The 18,292-nt window shown below is 38.8% G+C and overlaps 1 protein-coding gene across 2 annotated transcripts in view; it reads right to left on the reverse strand.

Moving 5' to 3' along the window:
* Positions 1-6,053: 6,053 nt before the first annotated feature.
* Positions 6,054-18,292, reverse strand: part of LOC129246875 (uncharacterized) — a 316,754-nt gene continuing 304,515 nt past the window's right edge. For both annotated transcript variants that reach the window (XM_054885578.1, XM_054885580.1), the window contains exons 6-8: positions 10,872-11,642; positions 7,310-7,499; positions 6,054-7,081 (exon numbers count right to left, since the gene is read on the reverse strand). In XM_054885578.1, coding sequence (XP_054741553.1) covers positions 6,605-7,081; positions 7,310-7,499; positions 10,872-11,464 — 1,260 coding nt within the window. In that variant the 5' untranslated portion in view covers positions 11,465-11,642 and the 3' untranslated portion in view covers positions 6,054-6,604. The remainder of the gene's footprint in view (positions 7,082-7,309; positions 7,500-10,871; positions 11,643-18,292) is intronic.

The raw sequence follows: 18,292 nt of genomic DNA on the forward strand, positions 1-18,292 counted from the left end.
CATGTCTGGATAAATGCCATACACAATCTGCTGAGGCATTCCAATATATTCAAAATAAAGCAGAAGCGGCTTTTTTTTACTTTATATAAACTCCCTAAGCGGGAAAATTATAACAAACAAAATTTGGCAACCACATTTTTTTGTGACAGGAACTTTAGGTTAAAAAAAAACTGTGACTTTTCTTGACCTACAACTTGAAAATATGTATTTTTAAGCTAAAAATTACTAATCTCTGAAATATTTGATTCCAGGCTGGTCTTTTGCACGTGTCCAACAAAAATCTGTAAAATGCGGGGTCACCATTCGCCCTGGTATCCTTTCTCCGTGCTGCAAAATATACAGACGACTCTTTTCTCATTTTCGTCGCTAACGTCTCCTAGATTCTCGAAAAAGAAGTCGGGAGTAAAAAAATTCAATTTTCCTCTATAAAATGTTTGTAGTTACTTATAATACTTTGTGGTTGATCAACAAATTTGCATCACATTTTAAATTTTTTCCAGCAGATTTCTCAGACGAACTCAACTTTATCTTTAAATAATTTCCTGCTCTGAGGTTCGGCGAAAATTCCTTAGTGTATTTTTTCGTGTCACTTATTTTAGAAAACTTCTCTTTCAAGGGCATAAAGCCTAAATCCTTGCGACTCATGGCTTTGACAATTTTTTATCAATCCTAATTGTATAGTCGTATGTAGTGGCGGGAAAATTACTCTGGTGGACTCGATTTGCTTATGAAAACTCACAATTTGGCATTATTTTACACTGTCGACACTGTGTACACTAATATTTGTAGAGAATATATTAGAATCATAAAAGATTGCCAAAAGAAATCTGTGGGTGACAGAAAAAAAATTGTTTGGTTTTAGTCATTAGATCATTAAGATTGTTAAGGTTTAGGTTTGTAGTAAAGTAATAATATACATACAGAATCCGTTTTGCCACACAAATCTTGTCGATGAGCGTAGTCAATCAGCAATGATTTAATGCATCTTCAACCAAACTGAACCATCTTGAGGTCTTCTATTGTTCCCCAGTACTTACTACGCTCTAACTTTATCAAGTCAGTAATAGCAGGTTTGCAAATTGACCAACCGAATGCCGAATCTCCTCCTACCAGCTCTTTACTCATCTCATCGCCTTAATTACGGAGAGATCCTTGTATCTCTTCTTATTCTTAGCATCTCAGCACAGCAAATCGCTGTTTGTTAATTTAAGTTCAAATTGTAATTTTTAATTTGAGTTCTAATTGAAATTTTCAAGCAAATTCAGGAATTTGTGATTGCAGGAACGCTGAGAGAACGAAACGGGTCAAAGGCCACTTTAAAGTGAGAAAAAATGTATTTCCTATCGATAATATTAGAAAAGAGCCGTAAATATGACTTTCGAGTAGCTCTTAGCATTAAAAACCACTTTTTTGGCATTTTAAAGTTTAAAGCTCGCGCTGAAGAGGTGCCTCTTATATTACTAGCCGATGGAGCAATCAGAGCTGCAACATGCACCTGTACTATAATTGCCTAAAAAATATGATCAGCGGCATTAAGTTGAAGTTTCCTTGTGCCTTCCCTAGAGGGGAGCGCATGCAGGAGCTTTGTTTTAATGAAATGCAAACGACAATGAAGATGTTTATGTGTATGAGAAGAGGAATGTTAAAACAAAGAGCTGATGACACTCAACCGTACCAAAATGGCAAATCTGCACTATCAACCGCTGACGCTTTTATAAATATGTGCACATGTATGTATGTATGTATGTATGTATGTATGCATGTAAGCACGCTAAGTACGCACTCACAACTGAATTTCCTCTTTTTTGATCACTTCAATTTTTTTCTGCGATTTTGACACAAATTTTAATGAGGTTTCATTTCGCTTTCTATGGCTGCATGCCACAAATTGTTGCACGCCGCATTCTTTTCACATTTACCGCAACAACAATAGATACTTAATACATACATACGTACATACACCTCTACTTATCACAAAAACCAAAACTAAACCAAGACAAAAAAAATAAATTATTTCACAGGCACGCAAATGTCAAATGGCAAAGTGGTTGGTGTTTGTGAGAGAAGGCGGAGGGAGGTTGCCAGCAACAACTGCGCTAAAAACAACAATAGCAAAACATTTCTCTGTGAGCACCGTTCTGACAAAACTCGACTGTGTGCAGGCAACTGAGCGTGGAATTGTCACTGTTGTTTGTAATTTGCTGCTGTTTCTCGAAATTTGAATTGCTACAGTTTCATTTTTGTTACTGTTTTTGTTTTTGTTTTTGTTTTTTTCTCTTCAATTGAATGCTGCAACATTTTTCGCCAGCACAACTGTTGTGCCTCCTTTCACCTCTCTACCATCATTTTTTGTGTGTATTTGTTTCGTTATTATACTTTTGTTCCGTTATTTTAATACAGACTCATCCCTTGCCACACTTTTCCTTTTTAAATCACCCTCCCCACTTGTCAACTCAAAGTGGCATTAATGTCAACAACTGCTGATGGCAACTGCAACGATTTCGTTTGTACCTACATAATTGTTGCAAATAGTCGTTGCCATTGTTGCCACTATTGCTATCAGCACAGCACCAGTATCGTCGTGGCAAGCATAATAATTATTAATAGCATTGCTAACATCATTAGTGTCATTGTTGCAATGATCATTATCGCCAACACACACCCCCCTTCTTGTTGTAGTTTTTGTGAGACGCTTTGTTGTTGCCTTTATTGTTGTTTCCATTCCAATTGTTTTTGTTATTATTATTATTCGTATTTCTGCTATTGTTCTGCTTATTGCCGTTGCTGCAGCATTAATTGTTGGCATTGTATTCTTTGCCATCGCAAAACGTGCGGATAATGAGTAGAGTGAAGCGGATAAGTGGGTGGGGAAGGGGTCCTGTTGGTGCCAACATAAACGCCTGACTTTTGCTCGTTACGAATTTAAATCGGATTTATTTTTATTCCTTTACTGTTTCTCTGCTTTTTCGTTCTTTTGTTTGTGCTTTTACTTCTTTTCTTAATATTTTTTCATTTGTTTCTAGGTTATGAGGTAATCGTTCGCCCTCAACGCTGGCCCCTTCAAATCAAGCTGCGCTCCATTTACTAACTGCGATTGCTTTTAATTCTCCATTTTGTTGCACTTATCAACTGAGTTTAAGACGCCGTTAATCAGTTGAAGAGTTTTTCAACATTTTTGATGATATATATATTAATTCGGGTATCAAAAAATATTGAGTCTTTAAAGAATTTTGATACCTGTAATACTGAAGTTTCAAAATTTTTGTATGTATACATTTAAAAGTTCAAATACAAATTACGACGAGTAGTCGAATATATTATACAACTTATTTGGACGTTTTATTTCCTTCTTCTATCTCAGTCTACTCTGCGCAGGTAGGTAAGTTAGATTAAGTTAGGTTAGAATCTTTTCCTTCTTCTTAATTAGCGCGATAATTGCTTTAACGATTTGGACCAAGGTTAACAAAGCGCGTTAGATGTTTCTTTCTCGTACTAGCCGGCGTCAGTTGGAAACACCAAGAGAAGCCAATTACTTCTTCACCTCATCTTTCCAACGCAGAGAAGGTCTTCCTCTTCCTCTGCTATCACCAGTTAGTATCACATCGAATACTTTTAGAGTCCGAGCTTTATTCGCTGTGCTATGTCTATGTCGTTGTAAAGCTCATACAGCTCATTGTTTCATCGCCTGCGATACTTGCCTCCGTTGGATTTTAAGGCTGGCATTGTTATTCGTGTTAATGCTGATTCATAGGTAAACGAAGTCTCGTACCTCGAAAGTAACTATCATAACTGTTATACGCCGACTGATGACAGGAGGTAATTGGTTTCGCCCTCGTTCACCACCAGACTCATTCGCTTTGCATGAAAATGCAGAGCTAACAGCGCGGTTCTTCAGACCGATGATGGGAATATCATCGGCATACACCAGCAATTGTATGCTCTTATAAAAGTTGGTGACGGAGCGGTTAAGTTCTGCCGCTCTCACGATATTTTCTAACAGCAATTTAAAGAAGTCATGCGATAGTGACCCAGTCTGTAATTTCGTTTATAATAATTGGTTTGATAATACTATACATCCCTCTTCTTCTCGTTCCGCCCAAATGTTTTTTTAGGGCTAGCCGAAATCCGATTTCTGTCGAGTGGCGAATCTTCTGGCTGTCTCTTTTCCGACATCATACATTCTTTAGTAGCTAGGCGTTCTGCACAGAGGCGTGGGCGTATTTTGGTTAATGATTCGAGTCGATGTTAGGCCCTGGGATCGCACGAATACCTAAAACATTAAAATAGTGTCTTCGCCACATGATCGATCTGGTTTCGAGTCAGGTTAAGTTAAATCATTAGTTATAGTCATAGTCGCGATGCAAACCTCATAAAGGATCTAGGTTAAGTTAAATAGCCGCACTTGCAAGTACCCACCTGGGCAAAAAGTCAATGGTTTCGGGATCCCGTGAATGTGGAATTTGAGCACCCCAAAAACATCTGGGATTGTAGGAAAATAATTATGAGATATTCGAGATTTGTAAATTCTTACGAAGCATATGCATAAGAAGTAAAAATAGCAACAAATGTAACACTGACTTTTTTGTTAGCAAATACGTTTGCTTGAACTGAGAAGTGTTTGGGCATGTTTAAACGTAATAAGCCGAAATTTTTACGTCGATATGTGTCAATGGATGAAACATCACTTCACTCCGAAATCAAAACGATCTGAGTGGATAGCAACTGGCGAATCTAGTCCAAAGCGCACGAAAACATAACAATCGCCTGGAAAGGTTATGGCCTCGGTAACTGGGGATGTGCGTGATGTTCTATTGACTATCCATCAACAGTGAATATTATGGAGCGTTATTGGCAAAGAAAAAAATTTTGATTCATTAAGACAACGCACCGGGTCACAAGTCAATCAAAACAATTGCAAAACTACATGAATTGAACTTCGAATTCCCCCACATCCACCATCCACCGTATTCACCTGATTTGGATCCCAGCGCATACTGGCTGCTCGCAAACCTAAAAAAAATCCTCGCCGGTAAGAAATTTCTCTTCAATGAAGAGGTTACCGCTTAAACTGAAGCCTGTTTTGAGGCAAAAGATAAATCGTTCCACAAAAGTGGTATTGAAATGTTAGCGCGGCGCTGTAATTATTGCGTGGTTTTGCTGGAGATTACATTGATAAATAAAGCTAATTTTGAACAAAAAAAAAGTGTTGTCTTTTTTAGGCCCGCGATTTTTCAGCCCCTATGTTACTTGCCCAAATCATTTTTGTAGATATGAAACATATAGGCGTTTTGCCTTTGACACTAAGGACTGCCCAAGCCATGACAGAACACCCTTCAAAATTGTGAGGCATTCTCTCCTCCTTTTTTCCGTTTATCACGCCAATACATTTAGGAAACCATCTGGAAGAAAAACTCTTTCCAACAGGTGACGCTTTGGGCTGGGTAGGCAATTGAAAAGCAGAGTCCTCTCTCGATACACGAAATTCCTGGACATTGACGAACACCGATGGATGGTTATTAAGAACTTTCGAGAGCAAAATTCTTCGCAAGATCTATGGTCCGAATAAGTTGGTACATCGAGGTGTGCGCCAACATCGACATAGTAAAGCGCATTAAAATTTAGCGGCTGCACTGGATAGGTCACGTTGAGCGAAGGGACAATAATGCTCCAGCAAAGAAAGTGCTGTTTTTGACAACTTGTCCGCCCTGGGTGTTTCTAACTGGCATCAACGTGCGCAATACAGATGCGATTGGCGCAACATTTTGGTAACGTCGAAAACCGACCATTGGTTGTAGTTGCCAGCTAAGTAAGTAAGTAAGTATTGTAGTTTCCAATAAAACTTTGTACTCTACAGCGTTTTAAATATTTTTTTTTTTGCATTGGTGAAGTTTAATCAAAAATTATTTCTAACAATCAATCTTTAATTAAGTTTTATCAAAATTCCCTGTTGCCTCACAACACACTGCACTTCTCCATTTACTTTCTTCTTCTACAATAAAAATTTTCCCATTCATGCTGGCTCTTTTCTTCCGAAAACTGTTCAAAAAAAGGCATTTTCAATGAACTAAACTATTTTATTTTTTTTTTAACTTAGACAAAGAAAATTCTTTTAACACAAAAATTAATTAATTTCACTTATATGTGTAAGACTTAAGAGACCAAAGTGTGTAGGAAAAAATGCTATATAAAAATTATAAGCAAGTGAGGAGAAAACTTTCAAAGAAATAAAAATACCTATTTATATTTTAGTAGTTCGATCAAAAGTAATCACAAAGGCGAGCAAAAAAGGATGCATTCTTGAGGAACGTTGGCTATTGGTTGGCAACGAGTAGGTGCCTGGCAGGAAATGCTACTTTTGACTACAGCTACTCATTTGTGCGTATGTATAGCTGTTGTTCTTGTTAATTGTGAATATGTTGGTGTGGTGGTGTTGCTGGTGATCGTGCTGGTGCTGCCGTTCTGCTGCTGTCATGCCTGAAGGTGCACACCACCGGCATACGTCTTGGCTGCATATTCAATTAATTGGTTTGCTGTCGACCCACTAAGTACATAATTGTATGTATGATTGAATGAATGAATGGCCCGCTCTGGCACTCTAAGTGGTTCACTCTTCGATGGTGCAGAGATTAGGCGCACGCAAAATGATGCTGGTTGCCTTGCCACCATTAGCCAGCAGAGCGGATGCGGACCCACCACCGCTACCACCACCATTGATATGTCCATTGATTCTCAACCTGCCACGTGACTGCTTCAAATGCTGTTGGTGTTGATGTTGCAGGCTATAGTAGTATTGTTGTTGCTGTTGCTTATGTTGCTGCTTGAGCACGGAATGCCTTTGGTGTTGATGATGTGGATGCACATAAATGCCCGTATCTCGCAATTTGCGATACAAGGATATATACTTGCCGGCAGTTGTGGTTCTAGGAACTATATATTTCTCACAGAAACTGGTTTTGGAGCGTGCTGCTGCGCTGAGCTTGTCATAGGCGAGCGCCTGCAGAAATGCCAATACGAAAGTGTAACAATTGTGGCTATCCTCCTGGTAATGGGAGACGGTCCAGCGATCGGGCTGATTACAAATCTGCGGGTGGAAAAACAGTTGTAAGCTTTCACACGGCAATCAAATATAAATACAAATACAAGTGCATGTGGTAGTAGTAGTAGTAGTAGTAGTAGTGGTTGTGGCACAAATTGCCTAACATTCCTTGTTGAAATGCTGTGAAGCATGCCGAAGCCGTATATGCACATATGAATGCTATGCTTTATTGCGTTATTATTGTTGTTGCAGTTGCAGTCAAACATAACTTACCTGCTGCAATATCTCGTCCCAGTAGTCATACCATGGTTCGGGGACATCGCCGACCAGCAGACATTGCCACCATTCGTTCATGCGAGTATTATCGGCACGATGTCGCCGCAAGCCATGTCGATCGAATTCCACAACACAGCCCGTTGAGGTCGTCACGGCAATATGCAAATCCGTCGAATTGTTGTAGTCACTGTGGGACAGAGAAATAGACAGAGAGATACAAATGAGCGCATATTTAGTGGCTAGGAAGCTAAGGTTTAATTGTAGGAAACTAAGGTGAAGAGGAACAAATTGAGATTGAATACCAGATGAAGAGCAAAGCCAACAAAGGTGTGCATTTAAAACCAAAAAATTGATTTATGAAGTAATTACAGTAGCTGCAGTTATTGCAATCAATTATTATGTTTTGTTCTGAAAAACGTGCGCACAAAAGAAAAAGAAGCGTTGCTTAATGTGAGTGAAGTCTCGAATTGCCGCGAAAAGCATGGAAGCGATTCCATGGCAAGTGATCGAAGTATTTTGGATTTTGTCGTCAATTCTTCTAAAACTAATTCTAAGTCTTCTAAAGCTAATTTTCTAAAGTCTACAGAATAATATGAAGTAAACTAAAAAAAAAAATTAAACAAAAATTTAACATTACTCGAGCGCAGCACTTAAGGAGCAACAACAAAAATTTTGCAATTATAATTATAATATAGAAAATAGCAGAATGGAGTGAATGACGAATAGACAAAATTATTTTGTCGCGCATCCACAACACAACAACAACTTTGCGTTATCCTGTTTTACTGACATGTCTAATTTAAAGACAAATTGAAGAAGTAGAAATCAACAGCTCTAATGACACCACCTTCTATAGGTACGCCGTGGTAGCACTCGTGTATTATGTTCGTTGACAAATCGATCAAAGCGTGCATTAATAAGCAGATAAGTTCTTCGCTAGAGCAATACGAGTATTTTGCACTGATTTGCTGTGCGTACAGGGTGACGGGTGGCACAGCTAAGAACTAAAAGCTAAATTAAAGACTAAATACTAATGGCAAAAACTACGAGTATTACAAAGAAGGCATGTGCAGATTTTATCTTTTAAAAGTTATTTTCTCAAAATGTTGACCGTTAAGTCGAATACAGTTTTGTAGTCTGGCCTTCCTACTCCGCGTTACTCACTGGGGAAGTGACGTCGGGACGCCATTAAGTCGCGAACGATATTTTGTTTTAGTCATAAGCTGGTCGCGCATTTTTCCATAGACTTAACTTTTGAGATACTTCTGCGGAAAAAAATTTATAGGAGTAAGATTCGGCGACCTGGGTGATCAAAATATGCCACCGAAACGACTTATCAGTTGGTCTCTCTGGCCGTATACGGCATGGCATCATCTTCTTGAAATCGTGCGTATTTCCTGAAGGAAGAGTGTTCTTTCATTATGGGCAGAAAATAATCGTTCAGCATGCACCAATAAGATATATTCGAATTATTTCGCTGCGAGGCCCCAAAAAAATATATTCGATTTATTTCGCTGCGAGACAATGCACACCAAACCTCTTTATATTAACATCCAGTTTATCTACATATATTATATATTCGGTGCCCGCTGTAGCCGAATGAGTTGATGCGAGCCTATCGAGCGAGACTACGTTCGACTCGCCGTGCATGAAATACCAGAATGATAGAAAAAGTTGTTTTTAATAGCGCAACGCACCTTGGCAGGCAATGGCAAAGCTCCGAGTGTATTTCTGCCTCCTCATAAAAAGCCATCTGCCGCTCGGGATCGTCTTTAAATTGTAGGCCCCATTTGCGGAACAACATTAAGATGCACGCGACTAATAGGAGGAGGAACTCGGCACCGAAAATGGGTGTAGGCGCCAATTATATAATTTAACCTTCGGTAGACACACTGTGGTGTGAGTTACCCCAGAAAATGTTTGATGGATTGTGGTTCGGCTATTTCTATATTAACATTTGGAAATATACCGTTATTTCGAATTTTACCATCGTCGATTTTACTCTTCGAATTCATACAGTAAGGACTCAGTAGTTAGTGCGTCTTATGGCCACAGCCGAATATACAGAGGCTTAAACGCTAACTCGAACTAAGTTATTCATGAAGCTAATTTCAATTGAAGGAAACGAGAAAGTGGATTTGCTAGCCAAAGCAGGCCGGTATACAACCACCTCTCTGCAACCCACGACTAGATCGAGACGCAACAATGATGCGAAAAGGGAATTCAAGATGGGATAGGGCCACACGAAAATCATGCCACGCAAGCGCAAGTTAGCTCTACAAAATCTATATTATCTCCTCCCAGGAAAGAGTGTAAGCTTGTAATGGGGATACTGACGGGACACTGTCTCACTCCATCGTAAGCGGCCAAACTGAAGCTAGTGCAGAACGATACATGCACAATATGTAACGAAGTCAACACGAGAACACGAGAACACCTACTCTGCTATTGCCCTGCAATTAGCAAATCACGAATAAACTGCATCATTACCAGTATTATAAAATGTGGCAGGTCAAAAAACTAGCAGCCTACTTAAATTATCCAAACTGTGTGTCAAGAAAATAAACTCTCCATACGGATCAATTTCTGGTCTATATGTGATCTAGAGGATCAACCAAGTCTACCGAACATATGCAGATCAAAAAAGTAATATAATTGGGAGAAATTTATCCCAGTATGTAGTTCGCATACTTTTTTTTTGCATGTGCAGTGTCAATATCAAAAGAAAGTGTACACCATTGACAAGTCTAGGACAATATCATCGCCATAACTATTTCGTCATCAAATCAGATAAAAAATGTTCCACCTCGCTTTCTTCTAGAGGCCAACGTCTAGACTATTGCCATTATTGCTCTAAAAAAATTACTCCTTACAGAAATGGAATTACGATAAAAATTCACCTTTGACAAAACTAAGCTAAATATGCATGTACGAGCATACTGTGAGCGTCAAAGTAAAGTGTATACCACAAGTTGATATGTTTTTACTGCTTATTTATTGTTATTATTTTTAGTTTAGTTTTCCATAGTTCCATATTTTAGTGTCCATAGTTTTCTGGAGTCCAATATAGTTTTTCGATGTATTCTTTTTTTGTTTACTTTAGAACGCAAAGCCTACTTGGTTTTATCTAAATGCTTAAAAAAAGTGTATATAGAAGCATTAGTTCTATTTGTGGAAAGATGCTTATGAATTGCGGTACACCTTACCCCAGTGTGTAGTTTACTTCAAACAAAGTAGGTGTGTCTACCAAACGTTAATCTTGTATTCCATCATTCTTTGTAAAAACTGAGATCTCAAATGTCTAAAAAATATTTGTCAAGCTTTTCGATATTCTAAAAATGTATTATTATTATTATTTATTATATATTATATATACAATTCTAAAAAGTTCTTTATCACTTATTTCTCAAAATCTGTGCCACAGTTCAGCAAAATAAATTTTTTTCGCCCATGCGCTTTTTCTCCACTTAAATTCGGTAAAAATACGTACAGACGTATGCAAATAAATTTGCATGAATACGTACGACAAAAATTTAAACAGGTACTGTAAGATACTCACTTGAGAAAATCGCCTGTGGTTGGACGCAAAACAATCGCACAGGGATATTGCGAGGCACGTATGAACGGATAAGGCAAACGAAAAGGCAGCAATCGTGTAGAGCCAACGATGCCACAGCTAACACCACCACCACCTTTTCGACCGCTGACAGCGCCGCCAGCGCCGTTGTAACCATTGCTGCCCAATTCATTATTACAAGCATCGCCCTCGTCCTCCTCGTCGGCGGCACCTCCGGCACCGTTATCGCCACCTACATCATCGCCAGTGTCTAATACTTGTTTGCATTTGGGGCAGCGATGAGGCAAATGAAAGCAGAAAACTTTTACGTTGCAATGATGAAAGCACAAAATGCCCGGATCTGAGGTAATCGTTGTTATTGGTGTTGCTATTCCTGTTGCTGTTGCTGTTGCTATTGTTGATGACATCGTTGCTATGGATGGTGTGCCATGTAGCATTGTTTTAGTATCTGTTGTTGTTGTATCACTTTTTGTTGTCATCAGCATGCTGGCTGACGGCTCTACTGCGCCAGTTGTTGAATATGATGTTGTTGTCGATGCTACTGCTGCCGCTGCTGCTGCGGTGGTGGCCAACATGTCTCTGGAATTTCGTTTATTTTGCTGTGTGCTTTTACGCTGCTGTATGCGTACGTTTCTTTTTCTTCTTTTTTACTACTACTTGTGCAATACGATTGTGCTCCTCCTCATGTACGCTCTTTGTTAATGTTGTTGCTGCTGCTGCTACTGTCACTAGTTTCCATTCACTGTAGTTATCCTGCAATGAAATGTAAAGTCCTTGTAAATAAAGTTGACAACAATGTTTCGTGTGCGCTTGTCAAAGTGGCGCGTATAGACGCAACTACTTTTGTGGCATATTAAACACTTGTCGCTCATAGCCACTTAACCATTGAGCCGGGTTTTAACCACTAACCAATCGAAGGAAACAAGCCCTACGACACATCACCAGCATCATTTCGCACAAGCAAAAAAAATGTCAAATTTACGAAATTTGGTCTCGTTTTGTTCGGGAGCAGGTGAGACGCGCAGAAAGCAGCGAAAGACGAAAGAGTTTATTCCCAATTTCCAGCCACAACGGCTGATTAAGGCCGGTTGAATAAAAGTTGGTTTGTAACTTTGAATGTGTGCGTGTGCTGCTGTATGTATGTAGATCTGTGTAAGTGTTTGTGCGCATTTTCACATTCCCAACTTTACTTTACTCCACGCTTCTTGTTTAGGCAATTTGGCTAAGCGGAAATGCGTCTGAAAGCAATGCGCACCGAAGTTCTGTTATTCATGGACGACACTTGAAATGACAAGCATGGTAATCAAGCAAATTGGAATAGTAAACTCTCTAAGGAGTTTTGATACTTAAGTTAAGAAATTAATTGTGAGCGTTTGTGACATACGTCCCTGAATTGTTGAGTTATAACTACAAAGACTTACAACAATTTAAATATATATGTATGCATATTAGGGTGGCTCAATTTGTGTGGAGCGACTTTTCTTGACATGGTTCCCCACAAATTCGACTTCTACGTTGAATTCCAAGGGAAAAAGGCCACGGAGCATAGCCCAAAAGTCAATTTCGTAAGCGTCACACATAACTTGCTGTGCTAGTGCAAACATTTTATTGGTATACACCTTCACATCACCTCTAGTAACATACTGGTGATTTGAAGGTGTATTTGTGAGGTTTCGATCGCAGTAGTTGGCATTCGTTTGAATCGTAAAGATTCTTTTTTATCTGACGTCAGAAATGTCTACGTTCGTCTCGAAAAAACAATATTTGCGGGAAGTCATGTTTCATTATTACCTTTTAAAGAAAAGTGCAGCTGAAACATGTCGTATGTCGATCAATATTTACGGTAATGATGCTCCTTTAAATACAACTTGTAAAGAGTGGCAATTTCGACGTGAGTGATAAAGATCGTGAAGGGGCACCGAAAAAATTAGAAGAGGATATCGAGAGACATTTGGTGACGTGTGAGATGCTTCTCGAACGGCAGAAAAGAAAAAGTCTTCTGCATCGCATCGTCACTGGCGATGAAAAATCGATCTATTATGATAACCATAAGTGTCGAAAAAGTTGAAGCTTATTCATGCTTCAAAAGTTATGTTGTGCGTCTGGTGGAATCAGAAGGGTGTCATCTGTTATGAACTTCTTAAATCAACTGAAACCATCACTTGTGATCGTTTCCGACTGCAACTAATGCGTTTGAATCGATCTCTGAAAGAAAAGCGCCGTAATGGGATGGTAGATATGACAAACTGATTTTGCTGCATGACAACGCCAGTCCGCACGTTGCTAATTCGGTCCAAAAATATTTAGAGGGACTTCACAAGAAATTTCACAATTGCTCCTTCGGATTACCATCTGTTTCGATCAATGCAGTCATCCCTTATTGGAGACCGGTTCACTTCTTACGAAAGTATCGCAGACTGGCCCAATGAATGGGTCAAGTCAAAAGAGCTCGAATTTTTCGTAAGAGGAAACCGATGCTGCCCGAAAGATGAAGTAAAGTTGTGGCTTCCAATGGTACATACTTCACATAATATCATGTATTATTTAATTGTTTAAATAATTCGTAACTATGGCTAAGCTAATGGATGGAAACTTATTCCCATACCCAATATACACCTTGCTTGTGGTGAAATGTGAAAAATGAAATTGCCAAACCACTTTTCTTCGGAGCCACAAAAGCTAAGATAATGAAATTTGATACAGTCACACAAATTGCAAATACAGGGACGGACATCTCACGCGTCCGGACATTTTTTCCGGTACCGAGTTTTAAGCATAAATTTCGGAACAAATTACTCTCCCTTAAGCGGACACTCTCTTAGCCGGCTCGGCCAGTTATTTTTCATAAAATTTACACAAAAACCACTATTGAGCTGATGCGAATCTCGTATCTTTTGATAACAAATCAAACAAAAACCTCTGCTGAGTGGACGTAAACTCCTCTTTTTTTATATCCTTGTTTACTAAGCAAGGGAGCATAGGGCCTCGACAATACGTTTCCACATCGAACATGGTTCTGGACTGTTGTTTGTGCGCCGTACCATTTGATTTCGGCATCTGCTAGTTATTGTGCCGACCGCGACCTCTACTCCCTTGCGGGTTCCAGTCCAGTGCCATCACGTGAATTCCTCATAGGCGGTTAACATATAAAAAATGTAAAAAAGCAGACTTCCTGGATAGATGTTGTTTTTGCACAAATTTAGTTTGGTATGCGCTGTGATTTGTGTCCAGTTTAGCGGATATGTGCTAGGATGGGGAGATTAAAGTGTGGATGAGATAATTTAAATTATTAATACTCAAGAGGAACTAAATTTGCCTGTGCGGGGATTAGCCAGCAAAAAAAATTCACTCATCAAGAAATAATTAATTCAGTACGTTTGGTATAAAGTCGTCCGTATATTTATATAAACTTTTGTTTGGCAATCCTCTGAAGAAAAGGCCTATCTCATCAACATTATACAGTGGCGACTTTATATATGTATATATAATATATAGTGTATACATATATCCTTTTTGTGGTGTGCGTGATGTTGTTCCACAAATGGAGGGACCTACAGTTTCAAGCCGACTCCGAAAGGCAGATATTTTTATGAGGAGCTTTTTCATAGCAGAAATACACTCGGAGGCTTGCCATTGCCTGCCCAGGGGCGACCGCTATTAGAAAAATGTTTTTCTTAGTTTTGGTGCTTCACCGAGATTTGAACCTACGTTCTCTCGGGGAATTCCGAAAAACTGGCAAATTATCAAATGAACGGCTGACTGTCCCATTGTGTCCAAATATGACAGGAGAAAAAGTAAAACTACTTATTATTGGGAAAGCTGCTCGTCCAAGAGGGTTCAGTTGATATTAAAAAAGTTAAGCATAAACGAAGCTTGGGCAAAGGTTCAAACGGAATCAATAAAAAACTGGCAGGGTCTGACAAAAATAAAAATGCATCAACTGACTTCGAGCCCGAAAGTGACTGTTAGCAATGCTGACATCGTTAGTTGAAATATCAAAAACCCTTCGGGAATCTAACTCAAACTCTGATGGATTTATAACAATAGATTTCGGGTTGGTTTTTTTTCTGATAAAAATGGAAATTATTGACGATAGTTAGTACTGACACTGAGAGTATTACCAAGAATGTAATGAAATTTTTTGAAACGAAATGGCTTTGAATGCAGTTTCAAACTTAAAGCGATTTAGCAGCGTATTTTGAATTGTTAAAAAAGTTGGAAAGCCAAAGCCAATCTAATATATCTAGTTTTATGTAGTTTGTTGGTGAAATTTAGTACTTTTTTTTATTTTCCTTATTACTTTAAATGCACTTATGCACGCAAATGAAATATGCACTTTTGAAAAAATATTGTATTTTTGTTGAATGCGACTTTCTCGTTGCAGAGAACGCCGCCTACACCATACTGCTCCCAACCCCAAAAGAAACTTGATATATAATGCAATATCTGAACATTATTACTTGGGAAGATCGTGCCAATAAAAACTCATGGAGCCGGCGCCGTTTAAATTAAATCTTTTTTATTGGAGTAGACAATTTAGTTCCGTTCCTTTACCAACTACATGTATGCGAGTAAATTTGGGTCGATGTGTTTGTTGCAGCACTTCATCAATCTCTACCAGTAGTGTAGTTACCGATCATCATCGTCTAATATGCTCATTTTTAATAGGCCTAGAAAGAGGTTGCATTCACAGGGGGAGGGTTGTTAAATGAGTGAGTTTAAGGAGGCATCTGAGTTGGTGGTTAATATCAGACGAGGTAGCTTCACACACTGGACTTATGTGGAGTACGTCGGAGTGGATTCTTGATTGGTAGGAGTTTAGCCTACTATAATATCCTGAACGTAATTGGTCGAGATAACGCGGATCTCACTTGGCAGCTGAAGTTTTTCGTCTGGATGGTGACTGGACTGCGATGATGACATTCAGGGGTCGGGAGTTTAGGAATATGGTAAGAGACTCCCGATGAATGTCTTTTAATGTCTGTATGTAAACTACCTGATCCGGTAGTACTGGTCGTGTTTAATCGTGAATTTTGTCAGTGTAGTTAAGAGATGCCTGCTGACTTGCTTGGGAAGTGGCTCAGCCTCTAGAAAGTGCCTTCTGCGGTGATTTCTGTGGTAGCAGCCCAGTAGTAATTGATGCTGATCATGTTACTGTACTCCTTATCAGGTAGCATAGTAGTCTCATTATGGTGATATTTTATGGGAAATATCAGGAGGCAATCTTAATGTATATATATCTAAGAATACACACAAAAAATTTAATATCGTTGCGGTGAATATTTTCGAGGTTACACGCAAATTTGAAAAGGCGTGACTTTCAAATTTTAAACGCGTTTTTCTCAAAAGGTGTTTTGCAAGTCGGTGACCAACATTACTCGAAAACGGCTAAGCCAATTAGTCTCATATTTTAACATGAGCTTCTGAAATATATTTTTTAATCATTAGTCGAAGACTCTCACCAATAAATATTTTTTTTATAAAGACTTAAAGGCCGAAATTTTGGTCAAAAATCGATGTTTTTTTTAAAAACTGCCATTTTGTCAAAAAAATTTATTTTGCTTATTCCTTCGACTAATTACTAGATTACTAGATTACTTTAACAAAGTCTGTTTGAATTTTTAATTTCAGAGGGTCCAGCTCAGAAATATAGTGGTCACCGCAAAACGTCTTTTTTGAGAGGATCAGCTGTAGTTCCTTTCCGAATAAATATCTTTGCTAGTGCTTATATGTGTACGAGTTTTTGGACCAATAAATTTAAATGTTTTCTCAGAAAAAATTTTGGAAAATTCCCTTTTTTTGGCCTTCTACCTCTATATAACCCCTTACATAAATACTCAATACACTGCTTTGTTTGTAAATAGGGTCACCGCGGATTTAGTGGAGAAAAGTTGGAGATTTCTTGTAGTGGAAAAGCGAGAAATACTGGTGAGTTAGTCATTCAATTTGGAACACAAGCCATCTGTGTCATTGGCGGACGTCATTATCGAGCAATCGTCACCATAACAAATCAAGGGCTGCCGCCCCAGTAAACAAGCCGTGTCTGGTACGCTGAACCTTACCCTTAGATTCGATCCGTGCTTTTATGAGGTTTAAGTGAGGATTCGCAAGATCGTCTCTTCCATTTAATGTAAGGTAACGATTGCAAAATATGGGACGCATCACAGACCATGCGTTCTTTTTTTTGACAAAAATTGGCAAATCATCTTTTGGTGGGTTTTTGAACCACATTTTCCTTTTTTAACGTTGCGAACCACAGACTCATATGAGTTACTTATACTTATATATTCCATTTTCCCTTTCGAGTGTTTATTTTTATTTTAAGAGCCAATTCGAAAAAGGAATTTTAATGCAAAATGAATAAAGAAGAAGTCTTCAATTAAATAGAATTAAAATTACGCCTTGAATAGCACCAGTGAGCACTTTGTAGTGCTACGAAATCAGAGCGCCAAATGGAGCTCATAATAAATAAATTTAACGGAGCATCAAATATTGATCCAATAAAAAAGACAGCTACTGAAATAAATAAATTTCCGTCGAAATCAAAATTCCCTGAAGGATGTGTGTATGTGTTTACAAAAGGCGAAATTGACAAGGGTATTAAACTCATTCAATCAAGGATAGACATCCACAAATATGTCATGGCATTCACAAACACCCATTCTCGTACACACACATATATATATATACACGCAGACTCGAAAACCAACTGTCAGTATGGCAGCGTATAAATTGCAAACAAAATAATTTGATGCTTTAAGCGATCTGCTATTTTTGGCTCCTACCCACACACGAAAACACACATACACTCATAGACCGCAACTGACAGCTAGAGCACAATAATAACCAACTGCCTGGTTGACTGCTTTGTTGGCTGCAGGCAATGTAAAACTCAGTTGGTTACGTATACGCCACGTTTGGTCGAAAAGCCGGTTGGAAACGCTAAGGAAAACATAAACAAACCGGAAAAATGTTATCAATAGGACAACAAAGATATGAATTGAAGGAGAGCAAATGAGAGAATGAGAGAGAGAGCGAATAAAAACGCAAAGAAAGAAGGAAAATTCAAATAGAGAGCAAACAAGAGAGAAAGAGAGAACGAAAGCACATGAGAAGGTAAGCTAATGCGCATTGCGCCGACTCACCCTTCGCATGCTAGCAAGTGAGAGTGAGAGCGCGTAGTATGTGAGTTTTGTTTTCAACAAGGAGCAATGCGACACCTTTGACTAACTGCGAATGGTTGAACTGAAGTGGAATGGGCAAAACCTAACTGTGCTTATATTACAATATCTTCAACAGTTCCCCCAATAAGCTGCGGCTTGTATGCAATTGTGGGCGAAAAGGAATAATAATTGCACTCGGCTTGCAATGCTCGGCAATCGACACTGGCATTCGATTTGGAT

Source organism: Anastrepha obliqua, chromosome 5 (assembly GCF_027943255.1).
Source record: "Anastrepha obliqua isolate idAnaObli1 chromosome 5, idAnaObli1_1.0, whole genome shotgun sequence".
In the NCBI taxonomy this organism is placed as follows: Eukaryota; Metazoa; Arthropoda; class Insecta; order Diptera; family Tephritidae; genus Anastrepha; species Anastrepha obliqua.